Here is a 23,406-nt window from a genome sequence, read left to right as displayed (position 1 = left end):
ATCTAGCAACCTTTCGGTTACTGGCCCAACACTAACCACTAGGCTACCTGCCTCCTCTACACTCTAACCACTAGGCTACCTGCCTCCTCTACACTCTAACCACTAGGCTACCCTGCCTCCTCTACACTCTAACCACTAGGCTACCCTGCCTCCTCTACACTCTAACCACTAGGCTACCCTGCCTCCTCTACACTCTAACCACTAGGCTACCCTGCCTCCTCTACACTCTAACCACTAGGCTACCCTGCCTCCTCTACACTCTAACCACTAGGCTACCCTGCCTCCTCTACACTCTAACCACTAGGCTACCCTGCCTCCTCTACACTCTAACCACTAGGCTACCCTGCCTCCTCTACACTCTAACCACTAGGCTACCCTGCCTCCTCTACACTCTAACCACTAGGCTACCCTGCTCTAACCACTCTACACTCTAACCACTAGGCTACCCTGCCTCCTCTACACTCTAACCACTAGGCTACCCTGCCTCCTCTACACTCTAACCACTAGGCTACCCTGCCTCCTCTACACTCTAACCACTAGGCTACCCTGCCTCCTCTACACTCTAACCACTAGGCTACCCTGCCTCCTCTACACTCTAACCACTAGGCTACCTGCCACCTCTACACTCTAACCACTAGGCTACCTGCCACCTCTACACTCTAACCACTAGGCTACCTGCCTCCTCTACACTCTAACCACTAGGCTACCCTGCCGCCCCTACACTCTAACCACTAGGCTACCTGCCTCCCCTCCCCACTTGACTCGATGCCACATTGTAGCACGTTTGAGGATGAACGCATGTGACCCTAATCACGTCCTATCAACCGTTACGAGTAGCTACAGTATCCAGGGCAGGGCGAGAAGAGGCTGAAGAACAGAAATATGGCATCCGGTCAAATCAAATCAATTTATATAGCCCTTCATACATCAGCTGATATCTCAAAGTGCTGTACAGAAACCCAGCCTAAAACCCCAAACAGCAAGCAATGCAGGTGTAGAAGCACAGTGGCTAGGAAAAACTCCCTAGAAAGGCCAGAACCTAGAGAAGAAACCTAGAGAGGAACCAGGCTATGAGGGGTGGCCAGTCCTCTTCTGGCTGTGCCGGGTGGAGATTATAAACCTAGAGAGGAACCAGGCTATGTGGGGTGGCCAGTCCTCTTCTGGCTGTGCCGGGTTGAGATTAGAAAACTAGAGAGGAACCAGGCTATGTGGGGTGGCCAGTCCTCTTCTGGCTGTGCCAGGTGGAGATTATAAACCTAGAGAGGAACCAGGCTATGTGGGGTGGCCAGTCCTCTTCTGGCTGTGCCAGGTGGAGATTAGAAACCTAGAGAGGAACCAGGCTATGTGGGGTGGCCAGTCCTCTTCTGGCTGTCAGGTGGAGATTATAAACCTGGCTGGGGTGTCCTCTTCTGGCTGTGCCGGGTGGAGATTATAAACCTAGAGAGGAACCAGGCTATGTGGGGTGGCCAGTCCTCTTCTGGCTGTGCCGGTCCTAGTTATTTATCGTTTGTCTGTCTTCGGCAGTTTGAGCTCAGTTGGCATCTTGATTGGCCGGCACGATGATTACATCATACATATTCATAATGACGGTAGCTGCTGGAATTCACAGCACAACTGCACATTTCTCAGGTAGCTAGCTACAGTGCCTTCAGAACGTATTCCTGCCCCTCGACTTACTCCACATTTTGGGACAGCCCAAAATCTAAATGGATTAAAATATGTTTTTGTTGTTGCACACACACACACACACACACGTTAGAAATTGCAGCAACATTTTTTGTAAATTAAATACAGAAATCTAATTTACATAAGTATTTCCCACCCCTGAGTCAATACATGTTGTTAGAACGCCCTTAGGCAGCGATTACAACGGAGTCCTTCTGTCTGCACACTGGGATTGTACAATATTTGCACATTGCTCTTTTAAAAAAAAAATGTATTCCTCAAGCTCTGTCAAAAAGATGTTGATCATTGCTAGACAACCATTTTTCAAGTCTTGTCGTAGCTTTTCAAGACAATTTAAGTCCGAAACTATAACTAGGCCACTCGGGAACACTCAACGTTGTCTTGGTAACCAACTCCAGTGTATATTTGGTATTCTGTTTTAGGTTATTTTCCTGCTGAAATGTCAATTTGTCTCCCAGAGTCTGGTAGAAAGCAGACAACCAGGTTTTCCTCTAGGATTTTGCCTGTGGTTAGCTTCATTACATTTTTTTGTATCCATAAACTAAGTCCCCAGTCCTTAACAATAACAAGCATACCCATAACATGCTGCAGCCACCACTATGCTTGAAAATATGGAGAGGGGTACTCAGTAATATGTTGTATTTGCCCCATAACACTGTGTTCAGGAGAACAAGTTAATTGCTTAGTCAATTTTTTTGCAGTTTTACTTTAGTGCCTTGTTGCAAAACAGGATGCATGTTTTGGAATATTTTTATTCTGTACAGGCTTCCTTCTTTTCACTAAGTCAATTAGGTTAATATTGTGGAGTAACTACAAGGTAGTTGATCCATCCTCAGTTCTCCCATCACAGCCATTAAACTCTAACTCCGTGGTCACCAACCAGCCGATCGCGGTCGACCTCCCAAGGCATTCCTAGTCGATCACCAAACATTTCTATAAACAATGATAAGCCTTGCATTCCTATTTTTGCGCTGTTGGCGGTAGGTGCACTTGATTCAGCAGCCCTAGTGCTGTTGGTGGTAGGTGCACTTGATTCAGCAGCCATTGGTGCTGTTGGCAGTAGGTGCACTTGATTCAGCAGCCCTAGTGCTGTTGGCAGTAGGTGCACTTGATTCAGCAGCCCTAGTGCTGTTGGCAGTAGGTGCACTTGATTCAGCAGCCCTAGTGCTGTTGGCGGTAGGTGCACTTGATTCAGCAGCCCAAGTGCTGTTGGCGGTAGGTGCACTTGATTCAGCAGCCCTAGTGCTGTTGGCGGTAGGTGCACTTGATTCAGCAGCCCTAGCGCCGGGAAGACAAAGTGTTCCCATTTTGAACAAATTTCATGTGTCTGATGGTAGAACTCTGCCTACATGGCAGGTCCAGGGAGCAAATCAAGTGCACCTACAAGCCTACCACAAGGCCAATCAGATAGCTCAGATCACAGTGAATGCAGAGTTACCTTCGAGCCATAGGACTGTAAAAAAGAAAAGAAACCTTGAGCACACAGGAAAGTTGATACTGTGAGATTTCAAAAATCAACAAAGAAAGCAAAGAGCTGCTGTATTTGAGTAAGTTGAACTGTCAACACATTAGAAAACATAAAATGTGCTACAAACAGCACTGCGGCTGCAATGAATGCTATATATATATATATATATAGATAGCAAAGTGTTTTCGGATTAGCTTGCATTGTTATTATTAATAGCAGTGTGTCTCCAATTAACCACATGAATTGGTGCATCAGGCAGAAAACAACGACTTGAGTTTCACCATCAACTGGAAGACATTGTTCCCTTTTCTCAGCGGAGGGGAGGGAGGGAGAACGGAACAGCCTCTCCGCTACTCCCTCCTCTACGCCTGACCATCAGGTGCAGGTCATCAGTCCAGTAAACATTTTTAAAAAGCCACATCTTGATAACTCGTTCTATTACCCGTGTGATCACGTACCTAACATGTTGAAATAGAATTTCTATATGGTCTGAGAAGAATAGCATTGGCAGGGCAATTCAAGCATAGCCAACATGCAGTGATAATGTATTGGGCCTATAGCCTATGGGGCAGCAGGTAGCCTAGTGGTTCGAGCGTTGGTCCAGTAACCGAAAGGTTGGTGGATTGAATCCCCGAGCTGACGAGGTAAAAAAATAAATATCTGTCGTTCTTCTCCTGATCCCGGAAGTTAACCCACTGTTCCCCGGTAGGCCGTCATTGTAAATCAGAATTTGTTCTTAACTGACTTGCCTAGTTAAATTTAACTAAAAATAACTAATTGGTCCAGTACTGTTTTTAATAGGTTAATGTGAGTGGAGGAATGGGAGGACAATTCTCCTCAGTGAATTTAATAAAAATAGTAAATAAAAACAAATCGAGTCAGTAAAAAGAGTTTAAAAATAACTTATCGTTCGCGGACTGCCAATCACTACTAGATGTGACACTGTCAACTAAACTTGAGCTGGCAGACGAATAAGCTACCTGGGTGAGTTCTTGGCTGATTGGGACGTCCCAACGGGTGTCAACGTTACTTCGCTTGAAGTTTACATTTCTAATGGTTAACATAAAGGGTTATAGGGGGAAGGGCAAACTCATTCCACGGAGGGTCCAAGTGTCTGCGGGTTTTCGGTCATCCCTTCTACTTGATTAATTCATTTAAAAAGGTCACTAATTAAAAGAAGTCCCCTCATCTGGTTGTCTAGGTCTTAATTGAAAGGGGGAAAACGTGTCTTACGACACAGGGCCCTCCATGGAATGAGATTGACACCCCTGGACTAGTTGTTATTGTGGGGACGTCCCAAGGATTCCAAGTAGCACTGTGCCTTACCAGCCAACGTTAGCTTGTGAGAGCTAAATAGCGTACTAGCTAACTAGCAAAGTAGCCTTTGTATACAAAAATATATATATACGCTATTAAAAAGCACAAATATCGTTAATTTATTTTTTTGTAAGATAAAAAATATTTAAAAAAACGGAAAACAATATCTAAAAAAAGGAGTAAACCAAGTTAATTGAAAAGGTTTCAACAAAAGAAATGTCATCATAGTAACACGGCTCTCTCCGGTCCCCCATTTTCCAGAACGGCTGTGTTGCTGCGTCGGGCCCCAAGTTGCATTCATAGCTACATTGTGCACCATCACAAACACATATGTATTCATTTCCCCCCCAAAATCAACCAACGTTAGGCCAAACATGTATCATATTCAACAACAATTACATTTCAGTAATAAACGTTACCTTGACCAACGTCCATGGCGTCGAATTGAGCGGAGTTTTTTGGGGGAGCTTTATAGCAACAAACAAAAATAAATATGTAAGTTAGATTATATATATTTTTAAAGGTGGCTAGCACAGCGCCGTCCACTCAATCAATTGAAACCTTTGAGCCTCTCCGTGTGTTTGACAGGATTCTACAATAACAAAACACGTCGAGTGAGACGTACAAGAACAAGGGGTGTATTCATTACGTCTCGCACCGGAAACCGCTTACCGTTTAAGAACCAAACGGGGACGGGCCCTACTGCCTACCGCTATAATAAGAACGGGATCTATCTGAATGTGTCCAATAGAAACTCTTATTTTCGTTGCAAAACGTTTTATCCGTTTAGAGGAAACGGTTTATGTAGAATCGGCGTAATGAATACACCCTAAATACTACCTACTCACACCAATAAATGGACACACTCTTTTCACGCCACTTCGATGAGAAGTGATTTTCGTGATTTTAACAGGTTAGGAGAGCATTTTCGCTAACCTTAACATCAGTCTGCTAACCTGCTACGAAAAAGTCACTTCTGTATGAAAGTGGCGTGAAAAGTGTTAGATACCAGTCACAAACCCCGCCTATTTATACTTCGCTATCTTATTTTAAGCTTAACAGTAAAAACCTTCTGTCTTACCTTAAATGAAGACTTAAAAAATATACAAAAATAGCCTATTTTTTTTATTTTATTTTTCATACATTTTTGCTCGATGATGAACTTCCAGCATGTGCCTTTTCCGGCGTCAGTGGATGGCGTTGTCAAAGCGTCTCTCCTGCCCCGATTTTACAGCCGACAGAGAGAGAGAGAGAGAGAGAGAGAGAGAGAGAGAGAGAGAGAGAGAGAGAGAGAGAGAGAGAGAGAGAGAGAGAGAGAGAGAGAGAGAGAGAGAGAGAGCTCTGTAAGACTTGAAAATACTGTGTGCTCAGGTATATACCGTATCTACAGTGACATGTATCTACAATTCTTTCTAAGCCAAGTTATTCTTGAGTAATAAGTCGATTGTCATTATTCCATCCAGCCTGTTTTATATCATCAGGTAAATCTGAAAACAGGTTCATCATGTTGATCACAACACAACTTTTATTTATTTTAATTTTATTTTACCTTTATTTAACCAGGTAGGCAAGTTGAGAACAAGTTCTCATTTACAATTGCGACCTGGCCAAGATAAAGCAAAGCAGTTCGACAGATACAACGACACAGAGTTACACATGGAGTAAAACAAACATACAGTCAATAATACAGTATAAACAAGTCTATATACAATGTGAGCAAATTAGGTGAGAAGGGAGGTAAAGGCAAAAAAGGTCATGGTGGCAAAGTAAATACAATATAGCAAGTAAAACACTGGAATGGTAGTTTTGCAATGGAAGAATGTGCAAAGTAGAAATAAAAATAACTACCTCGGTTGAGGGCGGTCCAGTTCTTTCTCTAACTCAGGTTTCCTTACTAGCTACCGAGTTTACCAGTTCAACTAGTTAACTAGTTATTCACTACCGAGCTTACCAGGTCAACTAGTTAACCAGTTATTCACTACCGAGCTTACCAGGTCAACTAGTTAACCAGTTATTCACTACCGAGCTTACCAGTTCAACTAGTTAACCAGTTATTCACTACCGAGCTTACCAGGTCAACTAGTTAACCAGTTATTCACTACAGAGCTTACCAGGTCAACTAGTTAACCAGTTATTCACTACCGAGCTTACCAGGTCAACTAGTTAACCAGTTATTCACTACCGAGCTTACCAGGTCAACTAGTTAACCAGTTATTCACTACCGAGCTTACCAGTTCAACTAGTTAACCAGTTATTCACTAGAGCTTACCAGTTCAACTAGTTAACCAGTTATTCACTACTAGTTAACCAGTTATTCACTAGAGCTTACCAGTTCAACTAGTTAACCAGTTATTCACTACCGAGCTTACCAGTTCAACTAGTTAACCAGTTATTCACTAGAGCTTACCAGGTCAACTAGTTAACCAGTTATTCACTACCGAGCTTACCAGGTCAACTAGTTAACCAGTTATTCACTACCGAGCTTACCAGTTCAACTAGTTAACCAGTTATTCATTACCGAGCTTACCAGGTCAACTAGTTAACCAGTTATTCACTACAGAGCTTACCAGGTCAACTAGTTAACCAGTTATTCACTACCGAGCTTACCAGGTCAACTAGTTAACCAGTTATTCACTACCGAGCTTACCAGGTCAACTAGTTAACCAGTTATTCACTACCGAGTTTACCAGTTCAACTAGTTAACCAGTTATTCACTGCCGAGCTTACCAGTTCAACTAGTTAACCAGTTATTCACTACAGAGCTTACCAGTTCAACTAGTTAACCAGTTATTCACTGCCGAGCTTACCAGTTCAACTAGTTAACCAGTTATTCACTGCACTGTATATGTTTTCTTATTTAAAACAACATTTTTTATTGTCAGATTATGTTTAAGTTTTGAATTAAATGCATTAAATGTTGTATCTCTAAATGCCAGGGGATTACAAGACACCATTAAAATAAAATCCCTTCTTTATTTTGTAAACACTCAAATGAAAATGTCATTCTACTCCAGGAGACTCACTCGTTGCGATCCAGAATCTAGTTTTTGGAAGTCACTGTTTATTGTAGTCATGGATCTAACCACTCAGCTAATACTATATTTCTTCATACGTTTAGAGGTGATATTTCAGAGTGTTGTGTGTCAAAAGATGGAAGATTGGTTAAATTGATCTCAAAACTAGATACTGCTTGTTTTATTATATGCAATGTGTATGGGTATAATTCTCACACCTCAAATAGGACTGTCTTTTTGGATCTCGCTGATAAACTGGACTGAGCTGCGAAACAAGTATACAAATTCATAGCTTATAATAGCTGGAGACTTCAATGAAACACCCGATAACTCTTTAGATAGATATACACCTAGAATAACTCAGAGATCTCAGAATAGTGACATCACCTAATTTTGCAGTAAACTGACAGTGGTTGATGCATGGAGTTTCTATAATGCAAACTGACAGTGGTCGATACTTCAGGAAACAGCAGCTGGAGCAGATGTGGCCAGGGCAATAAATCGCAACGTCCGTACTGTGAGACGCCTAAGACAGCGAGACAGGACGGACAGCTGATCGTCCTCACAGTGGCAGACCACGTGTAACAAGACCTGCACAGGATCGGTACATCCGAACATCACACCCGCGGGACAGGTACAGGATGGCAACAACAACTGCCCAAGTTACACCAGGAATGCACAATCCCTCCATCAGTGCTCAGACTGTCCGCAATAGGCTGGACTGAGGGCTTGTAGGCGTGTTGTAAGGCAGGTCCTCACCAGACCCTACTTGCAACAACATCGCCTATGGGCACAAACCCACCATTGTTGGACCAGACAGGACTGAAAAAAAGTGTTCTTCACTGACGAGTTGCGGTTTTGTCTCACCAGGGGTGATGGTCGGATTCGCGTTTATCATCGAAGGAATGAGCGTTACACCGGGGCCTGTCCTCTGGAGCGGGATTTATTTTGGAGGTGGAGGGTCCGTCATGGTCTGGGGCGGTGTGTCACAGCATCATCGGACTGAGCGTGTCATTACAAGCAATCTCAACACTGTGCGTTACAGGGAAGACATCTTCCTCCCTCATGTGGTACCCTTCCTGCAGGCTCATCCTGACATGACCCTCCAGCATGACAATGCCACCAGCCATACTGCTCCTTCTGTGTGGGATTTCCTGCAAGACAGGAATGTCAGTGTTCTGCCATGGCCAGCGAAGAGCCCGGATCTGAATCCCATTGAGCACGTCTGGGACCTTTTGGATCGGAGGGTGAGGGCTAGGGCCATTCCCCCCAGAAATGTCTGGGAACATGCAGGTGCCTTGGTGGAAGAGTGGGGTAACATCTCACAGCAAGAACTGGCAAATCTGGTGCAGTCCATGAGGAGGAGATGCACTGCAGTACTTAATGCAGCTGGTGGCCACACCAGATAATGACTGTTACTTTTAATTTTGAACCTCCCCCCCTTTGTTCAGGGACACATTTCTGTTAGTCACATGTCTGTGGAACTTGTTCAGTTTATGTCTCAGTTGTTGAATCTTGTTATGTTCATACAAATATTTACACATGTTAAATTTACTGAAAAAAAAAAAAAACGCAGTTGACAGTGAGAGTCTCTTTTTGGTTGTTGTTGAGTTTACAATACAGAACGTAATTTACTTTCTAAAAAAAAAAAAGGAGCCACAAATGACTTGTTTAAGCATCAGAAACATTTATTTTACAACAGCACATCAGATAAGACACCCGTCTTCTCTTTCAGACAGTAGATGACCATACATCCTATCTTCTATTTACGTCCACTGTATTTACAGGAGAACTAAACCATTCATTCAAATGACCACACACCTAGTTTACATACCATTTAAGCTATATATATATATATATTCATTTATTAAAAAAAAAAAGATACAAAATAAAACAATGCTTCATTATTATTCTTTACCACTATATATTTGCACTAACATTTCTTGTTGTTGTTTTTAAAACAGTTTAACACGATGTTGTCTCTTTATCCGGTAGAACTTAGTTTTGTTCTTGTTCATTCTCTCCGACAAGTTGTATGTAATTTCAACACCTCAAAAGAGAAAGAAACCACAGCAAGGATTTGTGGGTAACAGAAATGTCATTTTCATTTGTCAATGTCTTTATGTTAACAGATATTCTGATAATAGAATCAAATCAAATCAAAATGAGTAAGTAGTGGGGGCAGGCCAATTAACTACAACCAATTAAAAATGTTTGACTTGATAATTGAACCTTCTAAGAAAGAAAGAAAAGAAAAGGAATATAAAGGAAGATGCTCTCGGACGGATTTTTACTCTTTCTTACACTGGAGCTCAACAAAATGGAGGCTGGTCCCAGACCTGTTTGTGCTCTTGCCAACCCCATTAAATGTCCTTTTCAAGCCGAGTGCCAATGAGTGACAAGGAGTTGGTATGATAGCACAAACAGACTGGCACTCAGGTTAGGACAAAATGACAAGTGGATAAAATGTTGGATTGACACTGAAAAGTCTTGAGTATAACACAGCCTGCTAACTAACATGAGGTAAAACAAAATCTAACGACAATATATATATATATATAACATCTAAAAACAGAAATGAGATTCATCAACGCATTACATCACACATACAACCAACATGCTGCTCAAAGATGATTGGCTAGCGAGTCGGCGTGACTACTGAGGGTGTTGGAACACCTAGAACCTGATGATGCAGCTGCTGCTTCATTGTAGTAAACTGGTCTTTTAGGATGAATCCCAAATGGCACCCTATTCACTATATAGTGCACTACTTTAGACCAGGACCCTATAGAACCCTATTCCCTATATAGTGCACTACTTTAGACCAGGACCCTATAGAACCCTATTCCCTATATAGTGCACTACATTAGACCAGGACCCTATAGAACCCTATTCCCTATATAGTGCACTACTTTAGACCAGGACCCTATAGAACTCTATTCCCTATATAGTGCACTACTTTAGAGACCAGGTCCCATGAGTAGGGCTCTGGTTAAAAAAACGTGTTTTTTAAAGTGTGCCCTACATAGGGAGACACAGCCATACTCTCATATTCAGTCGGACTAAATACAGAGATATAGCCAACAGGCATAACCACCACTTTGGATATATAGAATGTTATTCTCTATTTCGACATAAATAAGAAACAAAACAATCTATTGGAGAGAGAAAAAAAAAAGAGAAAAGAAATCGACATTTTTTTTTTTTTTCAAAACTCAAATATACACAACTTAATAAAATCTAAACCAATACACTTCTCATTACTTCCTCACAGACAAATCTAAAAGCAAGAGTTGAATCGATTGGTGGTAATAGGTATATAGAGGGAGACGTTCTGAGCACTTTTACCCACCAACACTGAACTCGGAGCTCCTGGCACAAGCATTCATACACACGTACTCGTGTGCGCAGTATTACACACACACACACACACACACACACACACACACACACACACAGAGTTGCTAAGAGACAAAGTTCAATTGTGTTAGTAAATCCTTCAGAGCTCAAATTAATGTCAAGTTTTAGTACGGACAAACAAGACTGGATTGGACAGAGAGGAGGGTAGAGAAAACAGAGGGTAGTAGTAGTAAAAGTATTGAGAGAAAAGAGGGAGTAGTAGTATTTGAGAGAACACAACAGAGAGCAAGAGGAGAATGATGTTGATGAAGAGGAGAAAGTGGAGGAAGAGGGAAAGCATCCACATGATGACACTGAATTAAACTGAGATATTTTTTCCTTTTAAAAATGTATGGAAATCATTCTGTCTTAAAGACATTATACAGCAGGGAGCATCAACGTGATTCAACCGCAGGTTCAGATCGTGTGTTTTATCTACTGCAGGGAGCATCAATAGCACCCTGCTATACCGTATCCACGGTAACAGTCTAGCTAGGTCTAGGTGTAATCAGTGTCAGAACCCTGCTATACCGTATCCACGGTAACAGTCTAGCTAGGTCTAGGTGTAATCAGTGTCAGAACCCTGCTATACCGTATCCACGGTAACAGTCTAGCTAGGTCTAGGTGTAATCAGTGTCAGAACCCTGCTATACTGTATCCACGGTAACAGTCTAGCTAGGTCTAGGTGTAATCAGTGTCAGAACCCTGCTATACCGTATCCACGGTAACAGTCTAGCTAGGTCAGTGTCAGGTGTAATCAGTGTCAGAACCCTGCTATACCGTATCCACGGTAACAGTCTAGCTAGGTCTAGGTGTAATCAGTGTCAGAACCCTGCTTACCGTATCCACGGTAACAGTCTAGGTAGGTCTAGGTGTAATCAGTGTCAGAACCCTGCTATACCGTATCCACAGTAAGTCTAGCTAGGTCTAGGTGTAATCAGTGTCAGAACCCTGCTATACCGTATCCATGGTAACAGTCTAGCTAGGTCTAGGTGTAATCAGTGTCAGTCAGAACCCTGTATCCACAGTAAGTCTAGCTAGGTCTAGGTGTAATCAGTGTCAGAACCCTGCTATACCGTATCCACGGTAACAGTCTAGGTAGGTACGTATCCACGGTAACAGTCTAGGTAGGTCTAGGTGTAATCAGTCTCAGAGCCCTGCTCTACCTCACGGTAACAGTCTAGGTAGGTCTAGGTGTAATCAGTGTCAGAACCCTGCTATACCGTATCCACGGTAACAGTCTAGCTAGGTCTAGGTGTAATCAGTGTCAGAACCCTGCTATATCGTATCCATGGTAACAGTCTAGCTAGGTCTAGGTGTAATCAGTGTCAGAACCCTGCTATACTGTATCCACGGTAACAGTCTAGCTAGGTCTAGGTGTAATCAGTGTCAGAACCCTGCTATACCGTATCCACGGTAACAGTCTAGCTAGGTCTAGGTGTAATCAGTGTCAGAACCCTGCTATACTGTATCCACGGTAACAAGCTAGGTCTAGGTGTAATCAGTGTCAGAACCCTGCTATACCGTATCCACGGTAACAGTCTAGCTAGGTCTAATCAGGTCAGAACCCTGTGTATCCACGGTAACATCAGTGTCAGAACCCTGCTATACCGTATCCACGGTAACAGTCTAGCTAGGTCTAGGTGTAATCAGTGTCAGAACCCTGCTATACCGTATCCATGGTAACAGTCTAGGTAGGTCTAGGTGTAATCAGTGTCAGAACCCTGCTATACCGTATCCACAGTAAGTCTAGCTAGGTCTAGGTGTAATCAGTGTCAGAACCCTGCTATACCGTATCCATGGTAACAGTCTAGGTAGGTCTAGGTGTAATCAGTGTCAGAGCCCTGTTATACTGTATCCACGGTAACAGTATGGGTAGGTCTAGGTGTAATCAGTGTCAGAACCCTGCTATACCGTATCCACAGTAAGTCTAGCTAGGTCTAGGTGTAATCAGTGTCAGAACCCTGCTATACCGTATCCACGGTAACAGTCTAGGTAGGTCTAGGTGTAATCAGTCTCAGAGCCCTGCTCTACCGTATCCACGGTAACAGTCTAGGTAGGTCTAGGTGTAATCAGTCTCAGAGCCCTGCTCTACCGTATCCACGGTAACAGTCTAGGTAGGTCTAGGTGTAATCAGTGTCAGAACCCTGCTATACCGTATCCACGGTAACAGTCTAGCTAGGTCTAGGTGTAATCAGTGTCAGAACCCTGCTATACTGTATCCACGGTAACAGTCTAGCTAGGTCTAGGTGTAATCAGTGTCAGAACCCTGCTATACCGTATCCACGGTAACAGTCTAGCTAGGTCTAATCAGTGTCAGAACCCTGCTATATACTGTATCCACGGTAACAGTCTAGGTGTAATCAGTGTCAGAACCCTGCTATACCGTATCCACGGTAACAGTCTGGCTAGGCCTAGGTGTAATCAGTGTCAGAACCCTGCTTTACCGTATCCACGGTAACAGTCTAGGTAGGTCTAGGTGTAATCAGTGTCAGAACCCTGCTATACCGTATCCACAGTAAGTCTAGCTAGGTCTAGGTGTAATCAGTGTCAGAACCCTGCTATACCGTATCCATGGTAACAGTCTAGGTAGGTCTAGGTGTAATCAGTGTCAGAACCCTGTTATACTGTATCCACGGTAACAGTCTAGGTAGCTCTAGGTGTAATCAGTGTCAGAACCCTGCTATACCGTATCCACAGTAAGTCTAGCTAGGTCTAGGTGTAATCAGTGTCAGAGCCCTGTTATACTGTATCCACGGTAACAAGGTCTAGGTGTAATCAGTCTCAGAGCCCTGCTATACCGTATCCACGGTAACAGTCTGGCTAGGCCTAGGTGTAATCAGTGTCAGAACCCTGCTTTACCGTATCCACGGTAACAGTCTAGGTAGGTCTAGGTGTAATCAGTGTCAGAACCCTGCTATACCGTATCCACAGTAAAGTCTAGCTAGGTCTAGGTGTAATCAGTGTCAGAACCCTGCTATACCGTATCCATGGTAACAGTCTAGCTAGGTCTAGGTGTAATCAGTGTCAGAACCCTGCTATACCGTATCCACGGTAACAGTATGGGTAGGTCTAGGTGTAATCAGTGTCAGAACCCTGCTATACCGTATCCACGGTAACAGTCTAGCTAGGTCTAGGTGTAATCAGTGTCAGAACCCTGCTATACCGTATCCACGGTAACAGTCTAGCTAGGTCTAGGTGTAATCAGTGTCAGAACCCTGCTATACCGTATCCACGGTAACAGTCTAGGTAGGTCTAGGTGTAATCAGTGTCAGAACCCTGCTATACCGTATCCACGGTAACAGTCTAGGTAGGTCTAGGTGTAATCAGTGTCAGAGCCCTGCTCTACCGTATCCACGGTAACAGTCTAGCTAGGTCTAGGTGTAATCAGTGTCAGAACCCTGCTATACCGTATCCACGGTAACAGTCTAGGTCTAGGTGTAATCTCAGAACCCTGCTATACTGTAAGTCAGTGTCAGGTGTAATCAGTGTCAGAACCCTGCTATACCGTATCCACGGTAACAGTCTAGGTAGGTCTAGGTGTAATCAGAGTCAGAACCCTGCTATACCGTATCCACGGTAACAGTCTAGGTAGGTCTAGGTGTAATCAGAGTCTACCCTTCATTAAAACACACACATCTTTCATAGTGTGGTCCCCTGCTCCCTTTCTATCCAGTCACATGCTTCTCATATTTCACTAATAGTCTTATGGAAACTACCAACAAAAATTCTAGGAAAAACACAACAAAGAAAACCAAGAGTCTGTAAGCAGCGCAAGTGTTTAGTCCATAAGCAGAATACCATGTGCCTTTTATCAGTACATGGTTAGGGAGGCAATGGTTCGCACGGTCTACAGTACACAACGATAAACTAATCAACGTTCTTTTGAAACGTTTGTGTGTGTGTTTCCGTATAAGATAACCGGTTGACATGGCAGCTGTGGACCTACGAACCGTGGCAAGTCGTCGCTGCCCGAGGACCGTGTCGAAACACCTACAGCGGTCCAAACTGAATGGTAGAACATGGCTCAGAACTCAGGAAGAATATCAGGCCCACCACTTCTCTAAAATGTAAAAGTGAAGTTGATCGAGTCACTGATGGACAGGGGGACCCAGTGTTAACGAAATACGATTGTTAGTTATGGTCTCTACACAGTCTAAACTCGTACAATATATACTAAACAAAAAATATTTTAAAAAAGGCAACATGTAAAATGTTGGTTCCATGTTTCATGAGCTGAAATAGAAGATCCCAGACATTTTCCATGCGCAAAAATAAAAGCTTATTTCTCTCAAATTTGGTTCACAAATTTGTTTACATCCCTGTTAGTGAGCATTTCTCCTTTGCCAAGATAATCCATCCACCTGACAGGTGTGGCATATCAAGAAGCTGATTAAATAGCATGATCATTACACAGGTGTACCTTGTGCTGGGAGACAATACAAATCCACTCTAAAACGTGCAGACCCCATGTATGGTGTTGTGTGGGTGAGTGGTTTACTGATGTCAACGTTGTGAACAGAGGGCCCCACGGTGGAGGTGGGGTTACGGTATGGTGTTTACTGATGTCAACGTTGTGAACAGAGGGCCCCACGGTGGAGGTGGGGTTACGGTATGGTGTTTACTGATGTCAACGTTGTGAACAGAGGGCCCCACGGTGGAGGTGGGGTTATGGTATGGGGCAGGTATAAGTTTACGGACAACGAACACAATTGCATTTTATCGATGCCAATTTGAATGTAGAGAAATACTGTGACAAGCTCCTGGGACACATCTGTATTCCCAGTCATGTGAAATCAATAGATTAGGGCCTAATGAATTTATTTCAATTCACTGATTTCCTCATATGAACTGTTATTCAGAAAAATCATGTTGCATTTATATTTTTGTTCAGTATATATACGCACACACACAATGTGGAAGCCGACGTCATGTCCATTAATGCATGTCCAGGTCACCCTACACTCCTCTCCCCACAGAGAATGACCCAGTTAAAGTCCTAGCTCAGGAAATACTATCAGAGCATGGTGGCATAAGACTCCCCCTCTCTGGTGGATAGAGAGGAGACGGAGAGGCTGGGGAGGAGACGGAGAGGCTGGGGAGGAGACGGAGGAGACGGAGAGGCTGGGGAGGAGACGGAGAGGCTGGGGAGGAGACGGAGAGGCCGGGGAGGAGAGGCTGGGGAGGAGAGGCTGGGGAGGAGACAGAGAGGCTGGGGAGGAGAGGCTGGGGAGGAGACAGAGAGGCTGGGGAGGAGACAGAGAGGCCGGGGAGGAGACGGAGAGGCCGGGAGGAGACGGAGAGGCCGGGGAGGAGACGGAGAGGCCGGGGAGGAGACGGAGAGGCCGGGGAGGAGACGGAGAGGCTGGGGAGGAGACGGAGAGGCCGGAGAGGAGACAGAGGCTGGGGAGGAGACGGAGAGGCCGGGGAGGAGACGGAGAGGCTGGGGAGGAGACAGAGAGGCTGGGGAGGAGACGGAGAGGCTGGGGAGGAGACAGAGAGGCTGGGGAGGAGACAGAGAGGCTGGGGAGGAGACGGAGAGGCCGGTGGATATAGGAGACGGAGAGGCCGGTGGATATAGGAGACGGAGGGGCCGGTGGCTGGGAAGGAGACGGAGGGGCCGGTGGATATAGGTGATGGTGGGAATTATACTTGTGTTTGTCAGAGTGAAATGGGGTTTTGATGATAATATCAGGCTAATATTTCAAGTGGCAGCCAAAGAAACCTTCTCTCGGGCAGGACCGAGTCTTGAAGGGCGTGGGGTGTAGGGGGGGGGGGGTGTTTAGTTGTATCCGGTGTCGGTCCGGTAGCTGGAGTGGCTGTCTGACGTCAGCCTGGTGGACTCTGTTCCGGACGGCTGCACCATGATGGGATCACCACCAACGTCTGGGGGGGGGGGGGGAAAACACACACGTTACAAATCTAAATAAACTGTACGTGTGACAGGCAGGCAGCGGTAACTGAATGACCCCCTCCCCGTAGGTTGTAGGGGACGGAGCTGAGTTAATCTGTTTTAAAGTACAGTTCCTTGCCTGCCTGGGATCGACTGCCCTCTGTCACACTTCCCCTTCCGTTCAACCAAGTGAAAATCCACTCCACTTAAAGGCCTAGTGCAGTCAAAAATGTGATTTTTCTGTGTGTTTTTTATATATATATATATACACATTTCCACATTGAGGTTGGAATAATACTGCGAAAATGATAATGCCCTTTTAGTGTAAGTGCTGTTTGAAAAGATGGCCTGAAATTTCAGCCTGTTTTTGGTGGGATGGAGATTTGGCCTGGCTGGTGACATCATCAGGCGATAAATTAGATAGATCAATCAAAAAAGAGAGTGCCAACAACTCTTCCTCACTCAGACAACTCCCAGACAGTCCTAGCACAATTCTTGCTTGAGAAATTGCTCTAGGCTAAGAAGCTATTTCTAGTTATTTTTGATCACAGTAGGGCACTTAATTGGTACCCAGGAAGGATTTGATTTAAACAACGGCCTCAGTAAGTCTCTCCATCTCTATTGGTTGATGAAGCTCTCACCTCTAGTTCTATTGGTTGATGAAGCTCTCTCACCTCTAGTTCTATTGGTTGATTGAGTACACTCCTCACCTCTCATCTCTATTTCTATTGGTTGATGAAGCTCTCTCACCTCTAGTTCTATTGGTTGATTGATTAAACTCCTCACCTCTAGTTCTATTGGTTGATGAAGCTCTCTCACCTCTAGTTCTATTGGTTGATGAAGCTCTCTCACCTCTAGTTCTATTGGTTGATTGAGTACACTCCTCACCTCTAGTTCTATTGGTTGATTGAGTACACTCCTCACCTCTAGTTCTATTGGTTGATTGATTAAACTCCTCACCTCTCTCGTCAGGCTGCATCTGTGCCTCCAGGTCTTCAGGGGAGACGTAGAACTCTGGTTCCTGGTCCATGGGCGGCCGCGGTTTACACTTCCCACAGCAGCAGTTACAGCAGCAGCACAGACAGCAGCAGAAGTAGCAGCCAGTCGCCAAGCCACAGAAGATGAACAGGCCCTGCAGACAGAGGAGACCGTCAGGGAGAGGTCAGAGGTGAGACGCACAAACTTATGACCATTTTATGGATCTTGAGGGGTGACATGTACTGGGGACTCCATCATAACTCAATATGTCTATAACTACATTTACTGGGGACTCCATCCTAACTCAATATGTCTATAACTACATTTACTGGGGACTCCATCCTAACTCAATATGTCTATAACTACATTTACTGGGGACTCCATCCTAACTCAATATGTCTATAACTACATTTACTGGGGACTCCATCATAACTCAATATGTCTATAACTACATTTACTGGGGACTCCATAACGACACATCTATCGCTAAAATTTAGGTGTTGACATTCTCCTCTCCAAACACGAGATGTTGTCTTACCTTAGCCCACCACCACACACACACACACACACACACACACACAGAGATATGTTGTCTTACCTTAGCCCACCAGGAGGAGATACGTTGTCTTACCTTAGCCCACCAGGAGGAGATACGTTGTCTTACCTTAGCCCACCACCACACACAGATACGTTGTCTTACCTTAGCCCACCAGGAGGAGATACGTTGTCTTACCTTAGCCCACCAGGAGGAGATACGTTGTCTTACCTTAGCCCACCACAGAGATACGTTGTCTTACCTTAGCCCACCAGGAGGAGATACGTTGTCTTACCTTAGCCCACCACAGAGATACGTTGTCTTACCTTAGCCCACCACAGAGATACGTTGTCTTACCTTAGCCCACCACAGAGATACGTTGTCTTACCTTAGCCCACCACAGAGATACGTTGTCTTACCTTAGCCCACCACAGAGATACGTTGTCTTACCTTAGCCCACCAGGAGGAGATACGTTGTCTTACCTTAGCCCACCACACAGATACGTTGTCTTACCTTAGCCCACCAGGAGGAGATACGTTGTCTTACCTTAGCCCACCAGGAGGAGATACGTTGTCTTACCTTAGCCCACCAGGAGATACGTTGTCTTACCTTAGCCCACCACAGAGATACGTTGTCTTACCTTAGCCCACCAGGAGGAGATACGTTGTCTTACCTTAGCCCACCACAGAGATACGTTGTCTTACCTTAGCCCACCAGGAGGAGATACGTTGTCTTACCTTAGCCCACCAGGAGGAGATACGTTGTCTTACCTTAGCCCACCAGGAGATACGTTGTCTTACCTTAGCCCACCAGGAGGAGAGGACAAAGTAGGTGTTGACGTTCTCCTCTCCAAACTGCTCGGCCACGTAGAGTCCCAGGGATCCGTACTTATCATAGATGTTCCTCTTGGTACAGTCGTTGAGGATGGCGTGGGCGTTATTGATTTCCTTAAACTTATCAGCAGCCTCGGGGTTGTCTGGATTCTTGTCTGGGTGGAACTTCAGGGCCAGTTTCCTGATTGGACAGAGAACAGGAAGAGGTTTATGACTGGTGTCTGTGTCAAACATTCCATTCCATAGTTCTAGAACCCTCATGTAACGACATCACTTCAGCCCTATCACATACACTAAGTGTACAAAACATTAGGAACACCTTCCTAATATAGAGTTGCCTTCAGAGCAGCTTAAATTCGTTGGGGGCATGGACTCTACAAAGTGTTGAAAGCATTCCACAGGGATGCTGGTCCATGTTGACTCCAATGCTTCCCACAGTTGTGTCAAGTTGGCTGGATGTCCTTCGGGTGGTGGACCATTCTGGATACACACCGGAAACTGTTGAGCGTGAAAAACCCAGCAGTGTTGCAGTTCTTTCCACAAACCGGCACCTACTACCATACCTCGTTCAAAAGGCACTTCAATCTTTTGTTTTGCCCATTTACTAGAGGTGGAAAAAGTACCCAATTGTCATACTTGAGTAAAAGTAAAGATACCTTAATAGAAAATGTCTCAAGTAAAAGTGAAAGTCACCCAGTAAAATACTACTTGAGTAAAAGTCCAAAAGTATTTGGTAAAAAAATATACTTAAGTAACAAAAGTAAAAGTATAAATTGTTTCAAATTCCTTATATTAACGCAAACCACAAATTCAAAATGTAATGTGTACTTTTGGGTGTCAAGTAAAATGTATGGACTAAAAAGTACATTATTGTCTTTAGGAATGTAGTGAAGTAAAAGTTGTCAAATATAAATAGTAAAGTATAGATACCCCCCCCTCAAAAAACAACGTATTTTTACACCACAGCCATTTACCCTGAATGGCACACACACACAATCCAGGTCTCAATTGTCTCGAGGCTTACAAATCCTCCTTTAACCCGTCTCCTCCCCTTCATCTACACTGATTGAAGTGGATTTTAACAAAGTGACATCGATAAGAGATCATAGCTTTTCACCTGGATTCACCTGGTCAGTCTATGTCATGGAAAGACTAGGTGTTCCTAATGTTTAGTACAGTGTCGTTTAGCAACACCAGCTCTCTGTTGACCTCTAGTGGATCTTGTCTCACAGTGGACTGTTTTTTTTTTTTAAGTCCACATTCTCTTGGTTGTGTCCTGTGGCGCGTGCCTATAGGACTTCCTGTTGTCCTGGTATAGTGTTACCTGTAGGACTTCCTGTTGTCCTGGTATAGTGTTACCTATAGGACTTCCTGTTGTCCTGGTATAGTGTTACCTGGAGGACTTCCTGTTGTCCTGGTATAGTGTTACCTGTAGGACTTCCTGTTGTCCTGGTATAGTGTTACCTGTAGGACATCTTGATGTCCTGGTATAGTGTTACCTGTAGGACTTCCTGTTGTCCTGGTATAGTGTTATCTGTAGGACTTCATGTTGTCCTGGTATAGTGTTACCTGTAGGACTTCCTGTTGTCCTGGTATAGTGTTACCTGTAGGACTTCCTGTTGTCCTGGTATAGTGTTACCTGTAGGACTTCCTGTTGTCCTGGTATAGTGTTACCTGTAGGACTTCCTGTTGTCCTGGTATAGTGTTACCTGTAGGACTTCTTGATGTCCTGGTATAGTGTTACCTGTAGGACTTCCTGTTGTCCTGGTATAGTGGTGTATAGTGTTACCTGTAGGACTTCTTGATGTCCTGGTATAGTGTTACCTGTAGGACTTCTTGATGTCCTGGTATAGTGTTACCTGTAGGACTTCTTGATGTCCTGGTATAGTGTTACCTGTAGGACTTCCTGTTGTCCTGGTATAGTGTTACCTGTAGGACTTCTTGATGGTATAGTGTTATCTGTAGGACTTCCTGTTGTCCTGGTATAGTGTTACCTGTAGGACTTCTTGATGTCCTGGTATAGTGTTACCTGTAGGACTTCTTGATGTCCTGGTATAGTGTTACCTATAGGACTTCCTGTTGTCCTGGTATAGTGTTACCTATAGGACTTCCTGTTGTCCTGGTATAGTGTTACCTGTAGGACTTCCTGTTGTCCTGGTATAGTGTTACCTATAGGACTTCCTGTTGTCCTGGTATAGTGTTACCTATAGGACTTCCTGTTGTCCTGGTATAGTGTTACCTATAGGACTTCCTGTTGTCCTGGTATAGTGTTACCTATAGGACTTCCTGTTGTCCTGGTATAGTGTTACCTATAGGACTTCCTGTTGTCCTGGTATAGTGTTACCTATAGGACTTCCTGTTGTCCTGGTATAGTGTTACCTGTAGGACATCTTGATGTCCTGGTATAGTGTTACCTGTAGGACTTCCTGTTGTCCTGGTATAGTGTTACCTATAGGACTTCCTGTTGTCCTGGTATAGTGTTACCTGTAGGACTTCTTGATGTCCTGGTATAGTGTTACCTGTAGGACTTCCTGTTGTCCTGGTATAGTGTTACCTGTAGGACTTCTTGATGTCCTGGTATAGTGTTACCTGTAGGACTTCCTGTTGTTCTGGTATAGTGGTGTATAGTGTTACCTGTAGGACTTCTTGATGTCCTGGTGTAGTGGTGTATAGTGTTACCTGTAGGACTTCTTGATGTCCTGGTGTAGTGGTGTATAGTGTTACCTGTAGGACTTCTTGATGTCCTGGTGTAGTGGTGTATAGTGTTACCTATAGGACTTCTTGATGTCCTGGTATAGTGTTACCTGTAGGACTTCTTGATGTCCTGGTGTAGCGGTGTATAGTGTTACCTGTAGGACTTCCTGTTGTCCTGGTATAGTGTTACCTGTAGGACTTCTTGATGTCCTGGTATAGTGTTACCTGTAGGACTTCCTGTTGTCATGGTATAGTGTTACCTGTAGGACGTCCTGTTGTCCTGGTGTAGTGTTACCTGTAGGACTTCTTGATGTCCTGGTATAGTGTTACCTGTAGGACTTCTTGATGTCCTGGTATAGTGTTACCTATAGGACTTCCTGTTGTCCTGGTATAGTGTTACCTATAGGACTTCCTGTTGTCCTGGTATAGTGTTACCTATAGGACTTCCTGTTGTCCTGGTATAGTGTTACCTGTAGGACTTCTTGATGTCATGGTATAGTGTTACCTGTAGGACTTCTTGATGTCCTCTGGTGTGGCGTTCTTGTTGATCCCCAGGACCAGGTAGAGCGAGTCTCCTGACGTAGACAGAGAACGTTGTCTCTGCGCTTCAGCTGCCATGACGACCACTCCTTCTCGCTCTCTCCTTCTGTCTCTCACACCCACTCACTCCTCACCAGTCTGAGAGAGGGGGAGGGGGGGGGGGAAACTCAGTGACGGTGAGATTCTAGAAATATCTATGATCAAATAAAACATGACTCTACACTAGCAGACAGACAGACAGACAGACAGACAGACAGACGACACTAGCAGACAGACAGACGACACTAGCAGGCAGACAGACAGACAGACGACACTAGCAGACAGACAGACAGACAGACAGACAGACAGACAGACGACACTAGCAGACAGACAGACGACACTAGCAGACAGACAGACGACACTAGCAGACAGACAGACGACACTAGCAGACAGACAGACGACACTAGCAGACAGACAGACGACACTAGCAGACAGACAGACGACACTAGCAGACAGACAGACGACACTAGCAGACAGACAGACGACACTAGCAGACAGACAGACGACACTAGCAGACAGACGGACGACACTAGCAGACAGACGGACGACACTAGCAGACAGACGGACGACACTAGCAGACAGACAGACGACACTAGCAGACAGACAGACGACACTAGCAGACAGACAGACGACACTAGCAGACAGACAGACGACACTAGCAGACAGACAGACGACACTAGCAGACAGACAGACAGACGACACTAGCAGACAGACAGACGACACTAGCAGACAGACAGACAGACAACACTAGCAGACAGACGACACTAGCAGACAGACGACACTAGCAGACAGACGACACTAGCAGACAGACGACACTAGCAGACAGACGACACTAGCAGACAGACAGACAGACGACACTAGCAGACAGACGACACTAGCAGACAGACAGACAGACAGACAACACTAGCAGACAGACAGACGACACTAGCAGACAGACAGACAGACAACACTAGCAGACAGACGACACTAGCAGACAGACAGACAGACAGACAACACTAGCAGACAGACA

At 44.6% G+C, this 23,406-nt stretch overlaps 2 protein-coding genes across 7 annotated transcripts in view; both read right to left on the bottom strand.

The window, feature by feature from the left end:
* The window catches only part of LOC115123223 (tumor protein D54-like), a 43,992-nt gene extending 38,858 nt beyond the window's left edge, over positions 1 to 5,134 (bottom strand). For 2 of the 6 annotated variants that reach the window (XM_065005140.1, XM_065005141.1), the window contains exon 1: positions 4,891 to 5,134. In XM_065005140.1, the coding sequence (XP_064861212.1) occupies positions 4,891 to 4,906 (16 nt within the window). In that variant the 5' untranslated portion in view covers positions 4,907 to 5,134. The remainder of the gene's footprint in view (positions 1 to 4,890) is intronic. The other 4 variants (XM_065005138.1, XM_065005139.1, XM_065005143.1 and 1 more) reach the window with 3 other exon arrangements.
* A 9,233-nt stretch (positions 5,135 to 14,367) lies between these two features.
* LOC115121772 (dnaJ homolog subfamily C member 5-like) overlaps positions 14,368 to 23,406 on the bottom strand; it is a 32,031-nt gene continuing 22,992 nt past the window's right edge. The window contains exons 2-5 of the mRNA XM_029650910.2: positions 22,324 to 22,496; positions 19,092 to 19,305; positions 17,738 to 17,909; positions 14,368 to 16,770 (exon numbers count right to left, since the gene is read on the bottom strand). Of these exons, the coding sequence (XP_029506770.1) occupies positions 16,667 to 16,770; positions 17,738 to 17,909; positions 19,092 to 19,305; positions 22,324 to 22,436 (603 nt within the window). The 5' untranslated portion in view covers positions 22,437 to 22,496 and the 3' untranslated portion in view covers positions 14,368 to 16,666. The remainder of the gene's footprint in view (positions 16,771 to 17,737; positions 17,910 to 19,091; positions 19,306 to 22,323; positions 22,497 to 23,406) is intronic.

Source organism: Oncorhynchus nerka, linkage group LG20, assembly GCF_034236695.1.
Source record: "Oncorhynchus nerka isolate Pitt River linkage group LG20, Oner_Uvic_2.0, whole genome shotgun sequence".
In the NCBI taxonomy this organism is placed as follows: domain Eukaryota; kingdom Metazoa; phylum Chordata; class Actinopteri; order Salmoniformes; family Salmonidae; genus Oncorhynchus; species Oncorhynchus nerka.
The sequence above is the reverse complement of the archived record's forward strand: the minus strand, read 5'-3'. Positions and strand labels throughout refer to the sequence as shown.